The sequence below is a fragment of the Peromyscus leucopus genome, chromosome 2, assembly GCF_004664715.2.
Source record: "Peromyscus leucopus breed LL Stock chromosome 2, UCI_PerLeu_2.1, whole genome shotgun sequence".
Taxonomy (NCBI): Eukaryota; Metazoa; Chordata; class Mammalia; order Rodentia; family Cricetidae; genus Peromyscus; species Peromyscus leucopus.
In genome coordinates, this window is record NC_051064.1 from 55,061,341 (window position 1) to 55,081,684 (window position 20,344).

Here is a 20,344-nt window from a genome sequence, read left to right on the forward strand (position 1 = left end):
TGGTGGTCTTGTTCTGTGGCCTGGACTAGTCTCAACCCTGCCATACTTCGGCTTCCCACTCCTGAGCGCTGCCGCCCCGGCTGTGCCCCCCAGGCCACTCTCCTCCTTCCCCTTTAGTCACACACCACAGTGTCCAACACTTCCCGCCCTCAGCCTTATGCAAACACAAATAACACCCCTTTCTAAGATCCGGCTCAAACATCTCCGCTTCCACAGATCTTTCCAGAACACGTCATCAGAACCCACCACTTTCTCACCATGTGCATTCCTTCCCTGGAATTTAACTTGAACACCATGAGTCTACTTACTGTAATAGGTATGTGGAAAACGTCCACATATCCTAGGGATGCTGACCAATTCTATGACTTATTTGTATCTTAAAATGCGGTTAACCTAATAAATGTTTATGTGAAAGTATAGGACAATTACACACAATACTCCCTAAATTAATTCACACTTCATCTACTAACCTCGTAATTTTCTACTTCTCCATCTTCCACATCCAATTCAAAGCTGAAAGTTGGGCCCACTGCAGGTGGTACTGGAAGCATTGATCTATAAATAAAACCAAGGAAGTGTTAATATGTTATTACATTAACACAAACAACAGAGGACAAAGGTCAAATGACAGGGAGAAGAACGGTCAGTGTTTACTGGGGGCAACTCCTGAAAGGCACTGACTCTACTGGGAACAGGACACGCCATCTACAACGGCATAACAAGATAAATGTGAAGGCCGGAGATGGCTCCGCAGCTAAAGGAGCTCTATCAAACCCGATAGTCTGAACTTGATCCCCAGAACCCGGGTAGTGGAAGGACAAAACCTGACTCCCACAAGTGGCCTTGACTTCCACAAGTGGCCAAGGTATGCACACAGGCATATGTGCACATGTTTACATTTAATAAATGCAATGTAATAAAAAATTTTAAATGTAGAGATAGACTTAATAGAACATGTAAGGCCTATATAATAAAAACTGCTAGGATAAACAGAATATGTAAGTAGACTAGAAAAATTACTAGTTATCACTATTCTACCATATTGATCTATGGATTTAACACAAAACTTCATTAAGCTTAAAGTCTTTTAGTACAAAATGGATGCTGATTTTAAAATTTACCTGGAAATGCAGAAATAAAAAAATTAAATAGAAACATTTTTTCAGCTAAGTTGGAAGGTTATATTATCTTATTTTAAGAAAAAGAGACAGGAAAGGGAGGTATGTGGTAAGGGGGAGGAGGGGTAACTAAATTATCAGAAAAATAACTTGCAGTTGAAAGACTACATGTACTCTCAGATATTTGTCTTAGAAAGTAATTATAGACATGTGACTAAGACCCAGCCAACGAAGTATCAACAATAGCAGTGTTTCATTCTGGGAAAGGTCAAGAGAAGCAGGTAGGCAGAGGAACCTGTTTTCTTTTTAAACTTTCATTTCTTTGAGATAGGGTCTTGCTATGTAACCCTGCCTGTCTTGGTACTTTTGCTTTCCTACTTCCGTTTCCTGACTCCTGGATTAGAGCGTACCCCCACACTCAGCTTCCCACTCCCACTCCTGCTAACTAGTCTACTGACATGCTGGCTGAAGCATGAGGGTCATGAGCACTCCCTATGATTGAGGACATACGACTCCATTCCCATAGACCCAAGGCTAACAAACCACCCTGGGCCTGGCCTACTTCTATGCTTCAGTATGTCAGAAAGAAATAAAAAACCTATTACGTTTATTTAACCCACAATGTTCATGACAGGAAAACTAGTTCTAAAATGCAGAATTGACTTCTTGTCTTTTCCAAGAAAACCACCACCAAAAGCTGGATAATCAACAGTAATTCTAGGGCCAAAGAGATGGCTCAGTAAAGGTCCTCTCAGCAAGTCTGGTCATCTGAGTTTGATCCCTAGAATTCATGTGGTAGAGAGAACAGACCTTCCCAAGGTGTCCTCTGACCTTTCACATATAAGCCATAGCATGTGTTTCCCCACACCATGCATAAATGTAAAAGGGTTTTGTTTGTTTGTCTTGAAGTGACGACAGGGGCTAAAAAGATGGCTCAGCAGTTAAGAGCACTTGCTGTTCTTGCAGAGGACCTGGGTTCAGATCCCACTACCCAAACAGTTGCTCTCAACCATCAGTAACTGCAGTTCCAGAGATCTAATGCCCTCTTCTGGTCTCTACAGGCACTGCATGCACACAAGGTATACATACACACTTGCAGGCAAAAGACACACAAAATAAAAATCTAAAAAAAGTGATTCTAACTGTGCAAGTGCCACATACTTTAATTATTCCACCTTATAATTTGCTAGATAATTTGTGCTGGATTTTTTTCCTCCCCCCATTTCTTCCCTAATTGGCTCTTAGCCCCACAACCACCTAACCTATTTTAACACATACTAAGTCACAGGCCACAAAGAAGACATTCATAAAGCAGGCTCTCAAGAGAATTCAGTAGAAGGAACTTACAGCACATATGGCAGTAAGCTGGGATGATAAGGGGGAGGTGGTATTGGCTGCTGGGATCGGTATCTACTGCGTCCTGTGAGTCTCCGAGGCATAAACGGAGGGTAAGGCTGTGGGAGAGCAAAGGGTAAGAATGATCATTCTATGTTTACAAACAGTGTCAAATAATTTCCTTTTTTTTAGACTAAAAAAAAAATCACTGTGTGTGCATAATGTGTGTACATGTCACAGCATTCATGTGACGGTCAAAGGGCAAGTCTATGGAGTTGGATCTCTCCTCCTACCATTGTGAGAAGTCTGGAATGGAATCAAGTTGCCAGGCTTACATGGCAAACACCTTTAATCTCTGAGCTACCTTGCTAGTCCCAACTTGGGTTTTTGTTTGTGTTGTGTCGTTTATGGTTTTTTGTTTTTTTGAGACAAAGTCTCTCTACATAGCCCTAGCTGTCCTGGATCTCGCTCTATAGACTGGCTGGCCTCCAACTCACAGAGATACAGTTGCCTCTGCCTCCCGAGTGCTGGGATTAAGGGTATGTGCCAGAACATTCAGCTTCCAGACTTGTTTTTTGAAGATAGTTTTGTCATCTAGTGCAGACTGGCCAGGAACTTGAAGCAATCCTCCTGCCTCTTTCTACCTTCTCAGTGCGGGGATTACAGGCCTGGGCCACCATGCCCAACCGCCATTTACTTGGTTCTTTTTTTTTTTTTTTTTTTTTTTTGTTTTTTCGAGACAGGGTTTCTCTGAGTAGTTTTGCGCCTTTCCTGGAGCTCACTTGGTAGCCCAGGCTGGCCTCGAACTCACAGCGATCCGCCTGGCTCTGCCTCCCGAGTGCTGGGATTAAAAGGTGTGTGCCACCACCGCCCGGCCATTTACTTGGTTCTTAAAACACTGTTTACATGGCATTAATTAGTTCTTCAATGTTAATATAGATGAAACAACCAAGGATTAAAATAGACATGCAAGTGATTTTAAGAATACATGAGTTCTGAACATTTCCAGAGTCACAATGAACAACTAGATAGGCTGTCAAACAAATAAACGAATACAACAATGCATGACGACTTACTACGCCAAAGGACACCTCCTGATGCAAAGGATCATGTGTCAGGAACTGCAAAGGAGCTGACGGAGGTAATGTTGGGGGATGGGCCGAAGGGGGATAAGTAAAACTGCCTACTTGAAGATGCTCTCCTAAGAGTTCCACTTCATTTTCTATCCTCTGAAGAGGCTGTGAAGAGGGGAAAAAAAAAAATCAATATACTCCTGAGGCTTTTTTAAATTAGAAGACAATGAAAAATATTTTCAAAGCCAAGGTTGTCTTGATACATCAAACTAAAATACAGGAGAACACAAAACTTCCTACCTTGAATTTTAGTTTGTTAAGTATTTCCTTTAACCGTTATAATACATGTCTTTTACTACTCAAACTATCTTAAAATGGGAGGAAAAAAATCACAGTAAGTCAATTAGATAGAAGTTTAAGTTTGAGTTGTCATAATACACTGAACAACAGAGAATTTTCAGACACTGAGCACCCCCAAGAAGAGAAGAGAGACTTGGGGGGGGGCACTGAGGAGAGGAGGAGGAAGGAGAAGAAGGGAGAGAGAAAAGGAGAGGAAGGAGGGAGGAGAAGAAAGCTCTTTGGGGCTGCAGAGGTGGCTAAGAGGTTGTTGCTCTGCCAGGCAGAATTCAGTTCCCAGCATCCTTATTGGGTGGCTGGCAACGAAGTGAAACTTCAGCTCCAGGAGGCTCTGAGACACCCTCTTCTGGTCTCTATAGGCACAGCTCTCTACACACGTGGTGTACACACACACACACACACACACACACACACACACACACACACACACCTCTCCTCTCCCCTCTCCTTTCTATAAGTTAGTACTAACAATTACAAGGTTTCCATTTTTCAATTTAGAAATACATGAAAGAGGCCAGTCAGCCGGCTCAGGAGGTACTGGTGCTTACTGAGCAATACTGGCAACCTGACTTCAAGTTCTAGAATGCACATAAAAGGTGGAAGAAAACCAACTCCAAAGTTGTCCTCTGACTTCCACAAGCCATGCCCAACCCCCACCCCCAACTACAGAATGCACACACACATAATAGACTTAAAAATCATTAGAACATACAAAATGGGAAAAAAAAAAAAAAGACAGTACCAATTTGGTGGAATTTTTCTTTGCTTTTAAAGAAAGCAGATATGAAGGAACAATAAAAATTTACTTAGGTAAGTAATACTAAAATAACTAAGAAAAAATAAGCCAACTCTAAAGTATGTTTAAACCAGTTTATATATCTATAAATTCCTTTAATTCTTTTAAGAGCTGTAAGAAGTCTGGTGGTGGTGGCACACGCCTTTAATCCCAGCACTTGGGAGGCAGAGGCATTCAAGGCCAGCCTGGTCTACAGAGTGAGATCCAGGACAGGCACCAAAACTACTCAGAGAAACCCTGTCTTGAAAAAACAAACAAAGAGCTGTAAGAATACCAGAATTTAAATGGCAATTGCTTACATTTACTAAACTAATTACCCTAACCTAAACATTCTGGGAAAACTAGAAACATGAACAGCAATACCTACCGATCGTGACTGCTGTGTTTGGAAAGGGACAAATTGGCCTGGTGGTGGCAAGTGAGGAGGATGATGGGGAGACAGGTGAGGAGGATGTATAAGAAATGGATCGCTAGAAATAAGGGGCGGAAACGCAGCATATGGTACTGGTAAGTGCTGAACTGAACATGCCTGAAGCATCTGTAAGGAAAAAAAATCATTACTTTTAGGTTAAAAATGTCAGAATATACAATTTTCTTGACAAAGATATAAATCAAATTGCCACACCTCCCCAGACTCATACAAAAATGTCTAACTATAGTAAGTACTAGAATATTTTTTTGTTTGTTTGTTTTGTTTTTCGAGACAGGGTTGCCCTGTGTAGCTTTGCGCCTTTCCTGGAACTCACTCTGTAGTCCAGGCTGACTTCAAACTCACAGAGATCCTCCTGCCTCTGCTTCCCAGTGCTGGGATTAAAGGTATGCACCACCACCGCCCGGCTCTAGAATATTTCCGTATCTACAAGCTAAAATTGGTAAACAGTGTAGTGCTCTGGAAGAGCAGCTAGTGCTCTTAAAAGCTGAGTCATCTCTCCAGGTCCAATAATCGCATTTTCATTAACAGGTTTCTCATGGTGAAAAACAAGACAGGCACTCGGAGTGCTCACTGAAGCCCCAGTAAGGGCTAAGACTGCTAACTGCTGAAGATTACATTACTAAGCCTAAAGCCAATCTTTATAAAGGTTTAATTATAAACTTTATATATAGGAAGAAATGTGGTTTAAAACACTTAAATGGATATATTTTAATCACTGTACATAGAATGCATCATAATTTAAAGCTAACCCTGCTTTCCCCTCCCAAGTGCTAGAGTTATAGGTTTGTTTAATGGTCACTATAATTGTGCTGAGATTTTTATTGCAGTAAAATTAAACTTTTTACTTGGAAGTGAAGCTACAAAGGCAGTTCTTAAATCCTATCTTTAGCCATCCTAGGGGAGGACTACTGAACTTTTAAGTCATAAACAATTCCCGGCTGGCATGCTATTTTAAATAATAAGATCAAATGAGAATAAAGACACAGACTTACTGGAGGAGGCACACTACAGACAGGTAGGTGTTGTCCACTGAAGACCACAGAGCATCCTGGGACCTGTTGTGTACTGCAAGCAGGGATGTGCTGGCCTGTGCAGAGTGGAATCCCATGGGGTGCCACCGTGGTTACTGTGTAGGAGACAGGAACTGTTCCTTGATGGAGCTTTTAAAGAAGAAAATAGAACTTTTGAGAAAATGTTACCTATTTTAAAAATTAACCTTTGAGGGTCTGGAGAGGCAGCTCAGTTGGTAGTGTATTTTTCATATGAGTTCTTGGGTTTGACACCACATCACATAAACTAGGCACAGTGGCTTAAACATGGAATCTTGGTATTGGGGGGTGGAAACAAGACAATCAGAAATTCAAGGTCATTTTTTACTTATCCAGTGTATTAAAAGACAGCTTGGGCTAAATGAGACTCTGCCCAAACAAACATTTACTGATTCCCCCATCTGCTATATAGATTTTCACAATGAACTTCCTCCATGTTGTTCTTTTTCAAACACAGCCTATGTAGTAGTATAAGTTAGCCTCTCACTATGCTGCCAAATGTGGGTCTTGAACTCCCGATCCCCTGCTTTCCCCTCCCAAGTGCTGGAGTTGTAGGTTTGTGACAGCATTCCTTGCTTCCTCCAGGAGTTTCAACCAGAATAATTATTGTCTTTGTATAGGAAAGATAACTTCTATATACACCATCTCACAGAACAAGAGCTAAATCCTTTCACCAAAGACTGGAAAGAGGGGATGGAGAAGGCTCAGTGATTAAGAGCGCTTGTTGCTCTTGTAGAGGACCTTCGGTCAGTGCCCAGCACTCACGTGGTAGCTCATGACCATTCATAACCAAGGGAACCAACACCCTCTTCAGACCTCCACAGGCACCAGGCATGCATGTGGTACACATACACATATGTATGCAAAACACTCATGTATAAAACAAATCAATCTACAAAACAACTTACTGCTATGTTAACTTTTTAGCCTGCTTTGTAGAGCAAAACTTCTAAAAACAAATCTTTTACAAAAATTCAAGCTTGTGGTTTTTGTAAAGATTTATTCTGTTTTTTAAATATATGTGTGGGTGTTTTGTCTGCATGTATGTCTGTAGAACATGTGAGTGCAGTGCCCACTGAAACCAGAAGGCAACAGATCCCCTGGAACTGGAGTGACAGATGGCTGTGAGCTATCAATTTGGATGCTGGACTTGAACCTGGGTCCTTCTCCAATAGCAGCCATAGCTCTTAGCTGCTGGGCCCTCTCTTCAGCCCAAGTATGTCTGTGCTTGTTCAATCTAACATAAAAAGATTTTTATTTATTATTATTTAGTTGCAACAAGTGAAACAATGGTGGTATTAAAAGACTAAATCTGGCTTAGGGATCCAGGGCCTAGTGTAAGCGTGTTTGCTCAAAGCCTCGGGTTCAATAACCAGCACCCACCGTGAATATGTAAGTAGTGCCAAACTTCCCCCTTTCCACCTAATGTTGCAGCCACTATGCCTTCCCCTCTTTTTTTTTTTTTTTTTTAGGTTAATCAGGTGTTTCAAACATACTTGTTTGTTAATAGTCATCATGATGAAGGTACTCAAACTGTTATTACCCTTTTGCCAATACAAACACATTTAAAAAAAAATCACCATGCTGTTTTATAATAGTAGTAACATTACTTATCTCAAACCATATTGGGCAAAGAGATGGGGATATATTTCCGATTTTTAAAAAAAGAGATTTGTTTATCATTTGTGTATGTGTGTGCCTGTGTGTTTATGTGCATGTATCTGTGAAGGACAGAGGTTGTCAGAACCCCTACAACTGGGTTGCAGGCAGTTTTGAACCATCCTAAAGAACCAATTTCAGGTCCTCTGTAAGAGCAGAAAACACTCAACTCTGCCATCTTTCTAGCCCCATGATCAAAATTTTAAAATTATCATCTAATCACCTACAAAGGCTGTATGAAGTAAATCACACTCCAACAGTAATGTAAAAGAACCCAATTCCTAGCATCTCTCCTCAGATTTGTTAAGACTAAGATGCTTGCAAATCAGACTGGAAAATGGTATAGTACGCTTAAGTTAAATTTGCATTTCTCTAACTAGAGAGGTTAAACATTTTTCGGCATAGGTTATTAACCATTTAGACTTTCTTTTCCATAGCCTCTACTGTTTACTCATGGCCTGTCTTCTACTTTGTCATAACCATGTTTGGTGACCTGGAGCTCACTGATTCAGCTTGAGCTGGCTCCTAACCATCTGTAACTTCAATTCCAGGGGATCTCACACCTTTTTCTTGCCTCCACGGGCACCAGATATGCACACAGTATATAGACATACATGAAAGCAAAACACCCACATATATAAAATAAACAAAACATTTTTAAAAAAATCGTATGAGATAATCATTTGCTTGAAACTTTATGCCAAGGGTTAAGTCCAACAATTTCTTTTCTTAAAAGGCAAGGCAGAAAGTAGTACTTTAGATTTGTGGGCTGCCTTGGACTGAATAAAGCAGCTGTGGGATATACAGACGTGTGGAGCTGAGTAAGAACAAAACTTTACAGAAACACATCTGCAGTGATGGCGCATGTCTTTAATCCCAGCACTCGGCAGGCAGAGGCAGATGGATCTCTGTGAGTTCAAGGCCAGCCTGGTCTACAAAGTGAGTTCCAGGACAGCCAGGGTTACAGAGAGAAACCTTGACTCTCTAAAAGAAAAAAACTTTACAAAACCGACTAGCAGCATTTTGTTCCTTCCTGCTATCAATTATTATAGATTTAAAAAAAAAATAGCGTCATAGAAATTAGGATCAACCTTTCAAAATTATACTAAAAACCTACTGTAATTATATTTGGGACTACATTAACTCTATAGTCTATGCTTTAATTGAGAACCAACAGGTTTTACAAAACTGGATCTTTCAAGCCAAATGTTTACTTTTTGCACAGGTTTTCTATATTCACTCAACAATTTTGTAATTTTCTTTAAACAATTCTTTGAAGCACTTGTTAAGATTGATTCTTCTTTCATGTTAATGTTTTTTAGTTTTTAACCTGTGTAGAATTTTAAATAATTTTTTCATTTATTCATTTATTTTTAGAGACAAGGTTTCCCTGTAGCCCTAGTTGGCCTCAAACACAGAGATTTGCTGCAGAATGCTGGGATCAAAGGTGTGTGCTACAACACCTGGATAAATTTCCTTTATTAAAAGGAATGGAGAACTTAAACAGCTACATTTCAGGAATTAAAGAAACCTACAACAAAAATCAGCGACTCCCATTAAAGCGTCACTAACTTGTACTGTTTGTATTTCCAGGGCGTTGTTACTGTACCTGGTCATGGATGTCAACCATGACTGCATTCTGCTGGGGTGGATGAGCAGCTGGATGTAACAGACGGGGAGATACATTCGGAGGGTGGAAGGCTCGAGGTTCCTCTATTGCTTGCTGCTGTGCATAAGGGAGATGGTGATAGTTTTCATCTTGACTAATGGAATTATGTCGAGAGAGACGATCCCTTCTTCCTCGCTGACGCCTAACAGGAGGACTATAATAAGATAAATGCCAAAAAGAAGGTCATTACTATGTTTACTAATTAGGAGTCTGTATTATCTATTATCTATAAATAATAAATACTAAGGTAAGCTGAGGTAATAAATAATTGCTATGGTTCCCAATCGATTTTAAAAACTGACCAATTTAAATATAAAATTCACCAGTAACTTTTAACATGCATGGTTCTGCAGGGATCACTATGTTACTCTGACAGGGATTTTCTATTACCCTCATTTCAATATTTATTAATGGAATTGTTTCATAAGAAAAAGCTACCATTCCTCTTTTTTTACGCATTTTTATTGGGGTGGAGGTGGTGATGCATACCATGGTGTATTTGTGCAGCTCAGAGGACAACCTCCCGGAGTTCATGCTTTCCTTTCACTATGTGGGTCCTGGGGATCAAACTCATGCTGTCAGACTTGGCACCAAGCACCCCCACACTCTGAGCTACCTTGGCAGCCCAGCCAGCACTTTCTTCTCATCTATTTACTTAGTTGTTTGTTCTCAGTGTGGACTCTTGAGCATTTATTTGCTGGGTTGTGATTCATACTGTTGTTTTATGGGTGCTAAGTGTCCCTCACTCCTCCTTAGGATTGCCGTGAGTGAAGAGCATGGTTCTTTGTGTAAATTGAGAAACAAAAACTAGTTATTATCTCATCTATAAACATATCCTGTCATCCATTTCCTATCTTAGGTTTTTATCTGGTGCAAATTCTGTACATTTTTCTTTTTTTTTTTCCCCAATTTTTTTTTTTTAGCCAGGGATTCTCTATGTAGTTTTGGTGCCTGTCCTGGATCAGCTCTGTAGATCAGGCTGGCCTCAAAATCACAGAGATCCGTCTGCCTCTGCCTCCCGAGTGTTGGGATTAAAAGCATGCACGCCGCCGCCTGGCTTTTCTGTACATTTAAATGAGATATATGTGCAAAGGTTTCAATAGTATTCTCTACAGTAATAATGATCTAGACGTGACTATTAACCAATAGTAGGTGGATAAACTGTCATACTTTAATGTAAGATATACCACAGTAAAAATAAATGCTGTTTCCATGAACATTAAACACAGAATGCTTAATAAAGTCAAAGAAGAATACAAAATCCCAAACTGTATTGTTTAAGAATATAAGCCAGGCAGTGGTGGTGCACACCTTTAATCCCAGCACTTGGGAGGCAGAGCCAGGCGGATCTCTGTGAGTTCGAGGCCAGCCTGGACTACTGAATGAATTCCAGGAAAGGCACAAAGCTGCACAGAGAAACCCTGTCTCGAAAAACCAAAATAAATAACTAAATAAATAGATGAATGAATGAATGAATAAATAACTAAAAATTAAAAAATAAATAAAAATATATATAAGCTGTTGGGCAGTGATGGCCTACACCTTTAATCCCAGCATTAGGGAGGCAGAAGCAGGCGGATCTGAGTTCAAGGCCAGCCTGGTCTACAGAGTGAGTTCCAGGATAGCCAGGGCTACACAGAGAAACCCTGTCTGGGGGGTGGGGGTGGGGAGGAAGTGTGTGTGTGTGTGTGTGTGTGTGTGTATTCAAAACTATAATGAACAGGGGGGATCCATACACTACAAATTTACTCCCTGGGAAGGAAGAAGGCAGAGCATGGCATGGCAGTGGGGGTGGGGTGGGCAGTTCATGAGAGGCCAGTTTTAACCTAGGAGTTGCTACATGTTATCTTTTTGACTGTACATTTGTTTCCATATCCTGAATGCACAAACAAGTTTTCCATAAAATAGGAAAAAACTATATACAGCCAGGTATTTAAGCTATAACATTTATAGACAATCCTATTTATGCATACTTATATTTAAGAGCTATGAAATAATTTGCCTGGTAGCCACACTTTACTTTACTTAAATATTTCCATGTAATTGCCTAATATAGTACTGGGACAGAATATAACTCTGACATGGATTTATTTTGGCTGATTTGGGATATTAGTGGTAGTTTGAAGACCTATTTAATCATCTCAGAATATTGTAACAAATCATCATAACCTAGATGTCTTAAACAAGACCTTATCCTCTCAAAGTTCAGTCTCTGATCAAGGTGTAACACATCTGGTGTTCTGATGAGCGCTCTGTTCTTGGCTTGCAAACACTTGTGTCTTATCATCATGTCTGTACACAGTGAGCTGACGCCTCTACTTGTAAGAATACGAACGCTATTTGACAAGGGCCCCATCCTTAAGACCTCAGTCAACCTCAACAACCTCCTCAGAAGTCCCATCTCCCAAGACAACCATAATGAGGGTTAAAGCTTCAATCCATGAGCTCTTTGTGCACGGACAAAAAAAACATTTAGTTAGTTAACACTTTTCTAACTTGATCATTTATTCCTCTGATTATTACTATTGTGTACATGGAAATAGGTACCTCAACCCAAATGAGACATTGATCTCCTGAAATAAGGAAGTGATCTCTGGCAACTAAAGGGCAAGGAGCTGAGGAAGAATTAACTCCTCTGAGAAGGAAAGGCAAGGACCAAGCTCTACTGAAAAGGCAAACTGAATATCATCCTAACATCACACCAGTTTTGTTAAAAAACAAAACAAAACACAGCTCTTAAAAGATAGAAGAAGCCGGGCGGTGGTGGCGCACGCCTTTAATCCCAGCACTCGGGAGGCAGAGCCAGGCGGATCTCTGTGAGTTCGAGGCCAGCCTGGGCTACCAAGTGAGCTCCAGGAAAGGCGCAAAGCTACGCAGAGAAACCCTGTCTTGAAAAACCAAAAAAAAAAAAAAAAACCAAAAAAAAAAAAAAAAAAAAGATAGAAGAATACTGGAAAGGCAGAAGCAGGCCATCTCTAAGTTCTAATGAATTCTTATAGTTATGAAGTATAGAACACATTTTTCAGTTATCTAGATTGTAGTAGCCCATAAGAAGGTGTGTGTTGTGGGGTACTGAATGAAGGATTTTGTAGATACTGGGTAAATAATCTACCTTTAAGCTTTAGTTTCATAATCAGTCCTAAATCATAAGGTAGCCAAATTTATATATAATGTCATAGATTGACTTCAGATCACTTAAGTGTCTTTCAGTCTCTTCACTTACTAATGAAGAGCTTAATGAACTCTTTATAACCTGATAGGAACCTAAACAACTTTAAATAATTTTATGCATGAATATACACATTTGCATACTTACAGGCTTATAAAATGTCTACAAAAACATGGTTGCTGACACTAGAAAACAACCGACCAGTGGAAGGAGAGTAAGGAGACAGACAGTAATCAACTAACCTTCTTCGGTTGCGTGCAGGTGTGTTGCATCGTTCCCCTGAGAAGTGATGTTGGTTTGGTCGGACTGAAGGGGGCTGCCTATTTGATGTCATCTCCCATGGTCGCATTGGTGGGGAGGGAGCTGGTGATGCTGACGTATAATCAAAGACTGAATGAGAGAGGCGCTGTCTCTTAGGACTTGGACTATCTTCACTCTGCCAATGCAACAAAATGATCAAATGAAAAAACCATGTAAGAGCTTCCCATTACTGCATATGCAGTATGTATTTAAAAAGATAGTTGCCATAAAAAAATAAAGAACATACACTGCACTAATCAATCCAAATTAAAAATCCTAAATTAAGAAATGTAGGGGCAGGGGCAAAGAGAAAAGGGGTTGCACAATAAATACTTACAAACGAAAAATGAAGTGTTTCAAAACTACCATGCTAGATAACATATAAAGTCTAAACTGAGCAGCTAACTTGTATATAGCACCTGACTTTCTAGAAGTCCTAATCTACCTGAGAAACGTCATTATTCTTTAGGTAGTGATGACAAATTTGCTTAGGGAGAGGCCCCCCCCTCTTCCTGAGTAGACCCCGAAATTGATGCTAAATCACACCTCTACCATTCTTGTTTGGGCTGTTACAGTTACTTCTTCCATGACAGTTACATGGACAAAATAAAGTTTATATAAAGCAGAGTCAACTGGTTAAGACTGACGATTCTTTTTAGAGTGTCACAGCACTTTGAGAATATCCTCCAAGGTCACAGTGTAAGCTCTGTAGCTATAAAATTCATATGATCATGTAACTGCTACTAACTCCAGGATTCCCTAGCCAATTCAATTCCCAATTAAGTCTCACCAAAACTGACAAAATTCCAAATTAGCTGAAATCTGACAGGGCTATGTATTTTTGGAAGTACTGTTCCTATTTCTAACCTACACTCCCAAGTTCTAATTATTAGGCATTAGAGTACTTTTGGTTGGTTTACAAAATAAATTGTTTTTTGTGGTGAACACAAATACATCAAACATTAGCAAAATATACAGGGATACATACTACAATATTATTTTTTTAAGAGGTTTGTTTTTATTTCATGTGTATGGGTGCTGTGCACCATGAGCATCCAATAACTATGCAGACCAGAAGAGGATATCAGGTCCTCTGGAACTAGAGAGTTACAAAAGGTTAGCAGCCATGTGGGTGCTGGGAACTGAACCCAGGTCCTCTGCAAGAGCAACAAGTGCTTTCAACTGGTGAGCCATCTTTCTAGGCCCAACAACATCCTATTTTCAAAGAGATAAGAAACCAAATGATTTTAGGGACAAAGAAAATTAATACATGGAGCTGAGCCTACAGTATAATTCTAACACCTGGGAGATGAAGGCCAGAAGATTGATAACCTGAGGTCATCCTTGGTTACTTAGTAAGTTCAAGGCCAGCTTTATATTATATGAGACCTTGTCTCTTTAAAAAAAAAAAAAAAGGCTACAAGGTTACACTTTGACCTTTCCAAATTATTTAGCAAGTATTTCACCAATATATCACCTAACCTATACTCTTATTATTTAAGTATACTTATTTTATTCTTTCTTTTTTCTTTTCTTTCTTTTTTTTTTTTTTTTTTTTTTTTTTGATTTTCGTGACAGTGTTCTCTGTATAGCTTTGCGCCTTTCCTGAATCTCGCTCTGTAGACCAGGCTGGCCTCGAACTCACAGAGATCCGCCTGCCTCTGCCTCCCAAGTGCTGGGATTAAAGGCGTGCGCCACCACTGCCCGGCATAGTATACTTATTTTAATAAGAAAGCCAGGGGTGAGACTCCCCAAACTTTAAGCACACACAAAGGCAAGAGATTACTGCCAAGTAGCTCAGGCAAGCCTCCAACTTGCTCTATAGTGAAGAATGACTTTGAACTCTAATTTTCCTGCCTCCTTGTCCTCAGTGCTTTGGTTACAGGCCCAGTTTATGTGGTACCCTAAACAGACATTTGTTTTTGAAGACAGTGTTTGAGTAACCCAGGCTGGCCTCGAACTCAGAGAGATCCGCCTGCCTCTGCCTCTCGAGTGTTGGGATTAAAGGTGTGTGCCATGGCTGCCTGACGAGAATTCTTTACTGTAACAGTGGGCTACCTTTTTCAATGTATCTGATGTCAACAATTTAAACGTGGTTCCTATCTCTATGTACAGAACACTGGTACAAATTAGGTCAAGGGATGAGAGAGGGCAGGAGGGTATAGGTGCAGTTTAACAATCAACAACAGAAGCAGAGGCAGGGTCCAGCTCTACTTGAGGACTAAAATGTGCCTGATTTAACAACCATTGTACTCTTCATTCCAAGAGAGGAAGGAATCAGCTTGTATTGGGAGGGGTGTAAAGGTCCATCTTGACTGTCAACATGATGAGGTAGAGAATAACCACGGAGTCAAGCCTGTAAGCATGTCTAAGAAAGTTTCTAAATGAGATTCGGAGGCGCGATCCATCCTAAGTACGGTGGCCCCATTCCCTGGGCTGGGGTGTTAGACTATACCAACAAAGGAAGCCCATTTTTGAATGTGGGGCACTCCACTGCTTCATGTTCCCCCTGCCACAATGGACTCTAACCTCAAACTGTGAGCTAAAATCAGTTTTCCTGCCTAACTTAGTCAGTTATTTTGTTGCAGCAACAAGAAAATAAACTTAGGTTTCTTCCAGTTTTATTCAAAACTTCATCTTAGAGCAAGCATAGCATGACCTAAAAGTCTCTAATTCTCCTTGAAACTCGCAGACTTTCTCTACAAGTCTTATCTTTAACAGAATATGAAGTTTCTAATTTACCTTAAAAAAAAAAGTCAGGCCGGGCGGAGGTGGCGCATGCCTTTTAATCCCAGCACTCGGGAGGCAGAGCCAGGCGGATCTCTGTGAGTTCGAGGCAGCCTGGGTACAATGACTCCAGAAAGCGCAAAACACAAGAAACCCTGTCTCGAAAAACCAAAAAAGAAAAAAAAAAAAAAAAAGTCAATTGAACATATTCCAGGGACAACAAACTCACTGAATTGTATCCACCTTTCATAAATGTGAGAAGGACAGCCCACCAAACCACAACACAACAACACAACAGAAAAGGAAAGAAGGCAGGGCTGGAGAGATGGCTTAGCATGTAAGAGCACATATTTGCTCTTCCAGGGTATGGCTCCCATTACCCAGGTAGGTGGATCACAAACCCTGTCACAACTGCAGGGGCTGTGTATGTGCTCACGCTCACATGTGCACATACACACATGCACACACTAGAGCACACACTCAAATAGAATCTTAAAAAAAAAAAACTTTTAGAAAGGTGGCAAAATAAAAGTTACAAATAAGGTGGTCCCGGTGGAGGCCTGTGCTGACCGCCCACATGCAGGTCTTTGAGTGGACGCACCCCAACATCTACCCCATCTATGATCTGCTGAAGCACGGGAAGTGACTGGTCCTGCGGAACCACAGCCGCAGGATCTCCATGACTGGGGCAATAGCCGATATCCGAGGGGAGTTTCAGTGAGGGTCCAGTATTGATGATGCACCAGAACCAGACCAACAACTCATTGCAACCAACATTTGCAAGTGCAGCTGCTTGGACAAAAGGGTGTAGCACATGACACGCTGCAGCTCCCTGTATGACGGAGACAGGGACGACGGAGGAGGAGGAGGAGGAGCAGCAGATTTTTTTAAAAATTTCTTTTGTTGTGAGGGAGGCTAGAAGAGTGGAAGGAGGACATGAAAGGACTGGGAAATGAGTGGGATTTCAGTACACGATGTGAAATTTCCAAAGAATCAATTTTTAAAAAATGTGTTTAAAAAAAAGTTACAAAGGAGTTATCTAGGAAAAGCCAAAGACAAGGAAAGAGAACATAGTAAGGGAATGACTTTCTGAGGATTTCCTTCTCGTGTGGTAACCAGATTTTATTTATTTTATTTAATTTTATTTAAGTATGAGTGTATGCAGGTAGCCTAGGAGGCCAGAACAGGATTTAAGATCCCTTACATCTGGAGTTACAAGCATTTGTGTGCTGTCTTAAGTGGGTGTTGGGATCCAAACTCCAATGTTCATAGTAAGAACAGGAAGTGTTCTTAACCACTGAGAATGTTGAGTAATGTCTGCAGCAAGCCAGGTTTTTTAGGGGAGAAGTACAGCCGGAGCTAACAAATGACACTCATTTTGACATGAGAATTAGCTAATGTATCAGTATCTCCTCAGGACTTCCTAAGATCGATCTTTCTCACCCAGAAAACCTACAGGGCAGTAACCGAGCAGAGAAAGTCTCTGGTCATCCCTTAGAGAAAATACAGTGAAGGCTTTGCTCTAAAGGTAGAGGGAAGACTATCTAAGTACCATTAACAAAGTTATAATGCTTTTACTTTTCAATAAACCCCAGGGATTACAGTGTACCATATGACTCGTTAGAGGGAGTAATATAACTAGTTAGAGGGTATAGTAGATGACTAGACAGAGGGCATAGTATATGACTAGTTAGTTAGAGGGAGTGATGACTAGTTAGTTAGAGGGTATAGTATATGACTAGTTAATTAAAGGGTATAACATATGACTAGCATGGGTAGAGCTCTAGATTCAGTTGCCAACAGCTTTTAAAACAAAAAACAAAAAACCACTAAGCACAGGTGGCTCTAATTTTAACTTTGTTTTCTTTTTAAACATGGGTTTAATCTACTGCATTTGTAATTACTAAGTTTAAATTTAATAATATTAATTCCCAAAACCTCCAAGGGAATATGGAGAATACAGAAAATAAAAACTTACTATTAGTGCCAGTAGTTAAGTGTATTATTTAGAGACTTATTTTTGGAAAGGGAAGATCCCTGGCTGGTCTGAAACTTACTATGTATACCAGGCTGTTCTCCAACTCAGAGATCTGTCTGTTTTTACCTCCCACACTGAGATTACATGCATGTGAGACCATGCCCAACCTTAAGTCAGTTCTTTTCCTTTCTTTTTTTTCTTCTTTCCTTTGGGTTTGTTTGTTTTTTGAAACAAAGTCTCTCTACGTAGCCTTGGCTGTCCCAGAACGATATGTAGACCAGATAGATCTTGAACTTGCAGAAATCCATCTCCATCAGCCTCAGGAGTGCTTAGGTTAAAGGTGCTTGCTACTAAGCCTGGCTTTAAATTTCTTAAGTATCAGTCACCTACCAACAACACTGAACTTCTGTGCACAGATAATTCTGTAATTAAAATGGCAGTCAATATGCCATTCAATTCACAGACAACTAGGCCTCCTAAAAAGTTAGGTGTTAAATACTTACAAAATGTATTTATAGAAATGCATGTAGCTATTTAAAGGTAATATGATATAGAAAACACAACACAGCGAGAATCAGATGAGTCCCTTGATCCACCAATAACTGGATGAACTGTGCACCTTGGTGAACTTTTTAAAGCCTATTTCCTTACCTAGAACAAGATGCCTATTTTATTCTGAGTTGAAAACATGGACAATAAACACATACAGAAAATCCACCACAAATTCTAAAAGGATACCAGACTGAAGTGGCCTGGATCACCTACAGGTGATAACACATGCCAGACTTAATGTATTCTTTTAACACCAGTTCCAGGTCATTTCTAGAGAAAACTAAAAATGAGTGGTTTCTATTGGAAACATTTAGTCTTGGTCATCAACTATGTCAATACTTTGGGCAGGCTTTCCATACACACACACACACACACACACACACACACACACACACACACACACACACACACACCAACCCCTACCAACCATTCAAAAGTGATTCTGTAGATGTGGCTTGTTCTGTAGTAATAGTAATACTGATTTCCATTATTAAAACATGATTCTTTAGGAGTATGGAGTCAAAGTTCAGAAGCCAGTGATTTGTATGAGCAGATCCAAGTAATCTTGTTAATCCAACGATGATTTTAATATATGTGGACTGGTTTTCACTTTATATTAAAATCTTAACATCCTTTTTTTTTTTTTTTTTTTAAATCTACAGGTACAAAGAGGTACAGAAAGCAAGTACCTATGTACCCTCTCAGAAATATGTATCACTATAACATTCTGGGCATTAAACATCTAAGTAGTGATGGCTTAAAACACATGCTTTCATTTTTTCCTTCTGTACACACCTTACATATTTTAGTACTTTCTATTTTCTTACAGAAACTGAATGATTAGGACAAATGATTAAGACAAAAAAGTTTTTTTAAACAGAATATTCAGTGGTCAAATAATGAACAGTAGCTCAAGAGAAGACACTTTTCAGAATTGCTGGCTGGAAGGTATACTGAAGAAGTCAGTCCTCTAAGAAGAGCATTTATTCCCACAGACAACAGAAAATCAGAGGCTACTGAGAAGTCTGTTTAAGCTTCCTAGAAACAAGCTAGGATGGTGGCTGTCAGCCCTGTGTAGGGAAAGGGTAAACATATAAGAACCTGGAAGAAGAAAGCTTTGAAGGGAGCATCCTCTTGAACGGTAGTGTTCTGATCACTTGGGAGAAGAGGGAACAGGCTCGGAAGTCTCACCCTTTCACAAATCCCCTTGTTAGGATGGCCAGGCAGAGGTGCTGAATTGGCCCCGGGAGATATCTGGGAAAAAGAGGGAGAAGAAAAGGATAGTTCATGGCTAGCCATACCAATATGGACAATCAAGCCTAGGAAGGACAGTCTGGGTTTTGTGGTATTTGACAATTCTGTCAGCAGAGAGATTGGGGGTGGGGGGGTAACTTTAAACATCAATACATACAGGAGGCAGAGACCGCCTCTAGCAATGGAGCTTCCCACACAAAAAGGCTTGAGATAAAAACTGCACAGTTCAGGAACTTAGGTCTTATTCCTCAAAATTCCACTGATGAGCTCTTTCGTTGGTGTTAACTCTAAAACCCTAACAGTCAGGTTTCATGGTAAGAAGACCTGAGGTAAAATCACCTAAGTATAGTGATGAATGTCTACCTAGACTCTTTTTTTTCTCAATGCATTTTTACAACTTTTAGTTGACCTTACAAGTGACCATGGTGAAAAAGATAAGATTTGACAATATCTATAGTAAAATTTCCATACTCTCAGCTGTAAGACTGTACAACATATAACATATAGTAACCTTAAGTTTAACTGGGGATAGCATCTCCACTCTATTAAACTTTAGCTATGTTCATTCAGTACTAGGGAGACTGAGGCAAGAATATCCCAAGTTATAAGTCAGCCTGGGCTAGAAATCAAGATCCTGTTCTCAAGATTAAAAATTTAAAAAAGAGAAGAAAATCATCAAACAGTAGGGAAAGGACAAACAACAAAACGAGGGAACCAAAGACACATGCCTAAGCCTGAAAGTGAACAAATGCCGCTTAAAGACGCTAGACTGTGGGTTCAACCCCCTTAAACTTGTGGGATACTTAACCTGTAGCATCTGAGAACCATGAACATCACTCTTCCACTATGCTGTGACAGTGAAATTCTCCTTGGGG

The 20,344-nt window shown here is 40.1% G+C and overlaps 1 protein-coding gene across 10 annotated transcripts in view; it reads right to left on the reverse strand.

Annotated features, from left to right (window-relative positions):
- Rnf38 (ring finger protein 38) overlaps positions 1-20,344 on the reverse strand; it is a 118,545-nt gene that overhangs the window by 10,415 nt on the left and 87,786 nt on the right. For 4 of the 10 annotated variants that reach the window (XM_028894764.2, XM_028894759.2, XM_028894757.2 and 1 more), the window contains 7 exons: positions 12,901-13,094; positions 9,430-9,643; positions 6,105-6,272; positions 5,047-5,217; positions 3,530-3,691; positions 2,466-2,572; positions 471-555 (listed from right to left, as the gene is read on the reverse strand). In XM_028894764.2, coding sequence (XP_028750597.2) covers positions 471-555; positions 2,466-2,572; positions 3,530-3,691; positions 5,047-5,217; positions 6,105-6,272; positions 9,430-9,643; positions 12,901-13,094 — 1,101 coding nt within the window. Of the gene's footprint in view, positions 1-470; positions 556-2,465; positions 2,573-3,529; positions 3,692-5,046; positions 5,218-6,104; positions 6,273-9,429; positions 9,644-12,900; positions 13,095-19,316; positions 19,470-20,344 lie in introns of all 10 variants that reach the window. The other 6 variants (XM_028894763.2, XM_028894762.2, XM_037202564.1 and 3 more) reach the window with 2 other exon arrangements.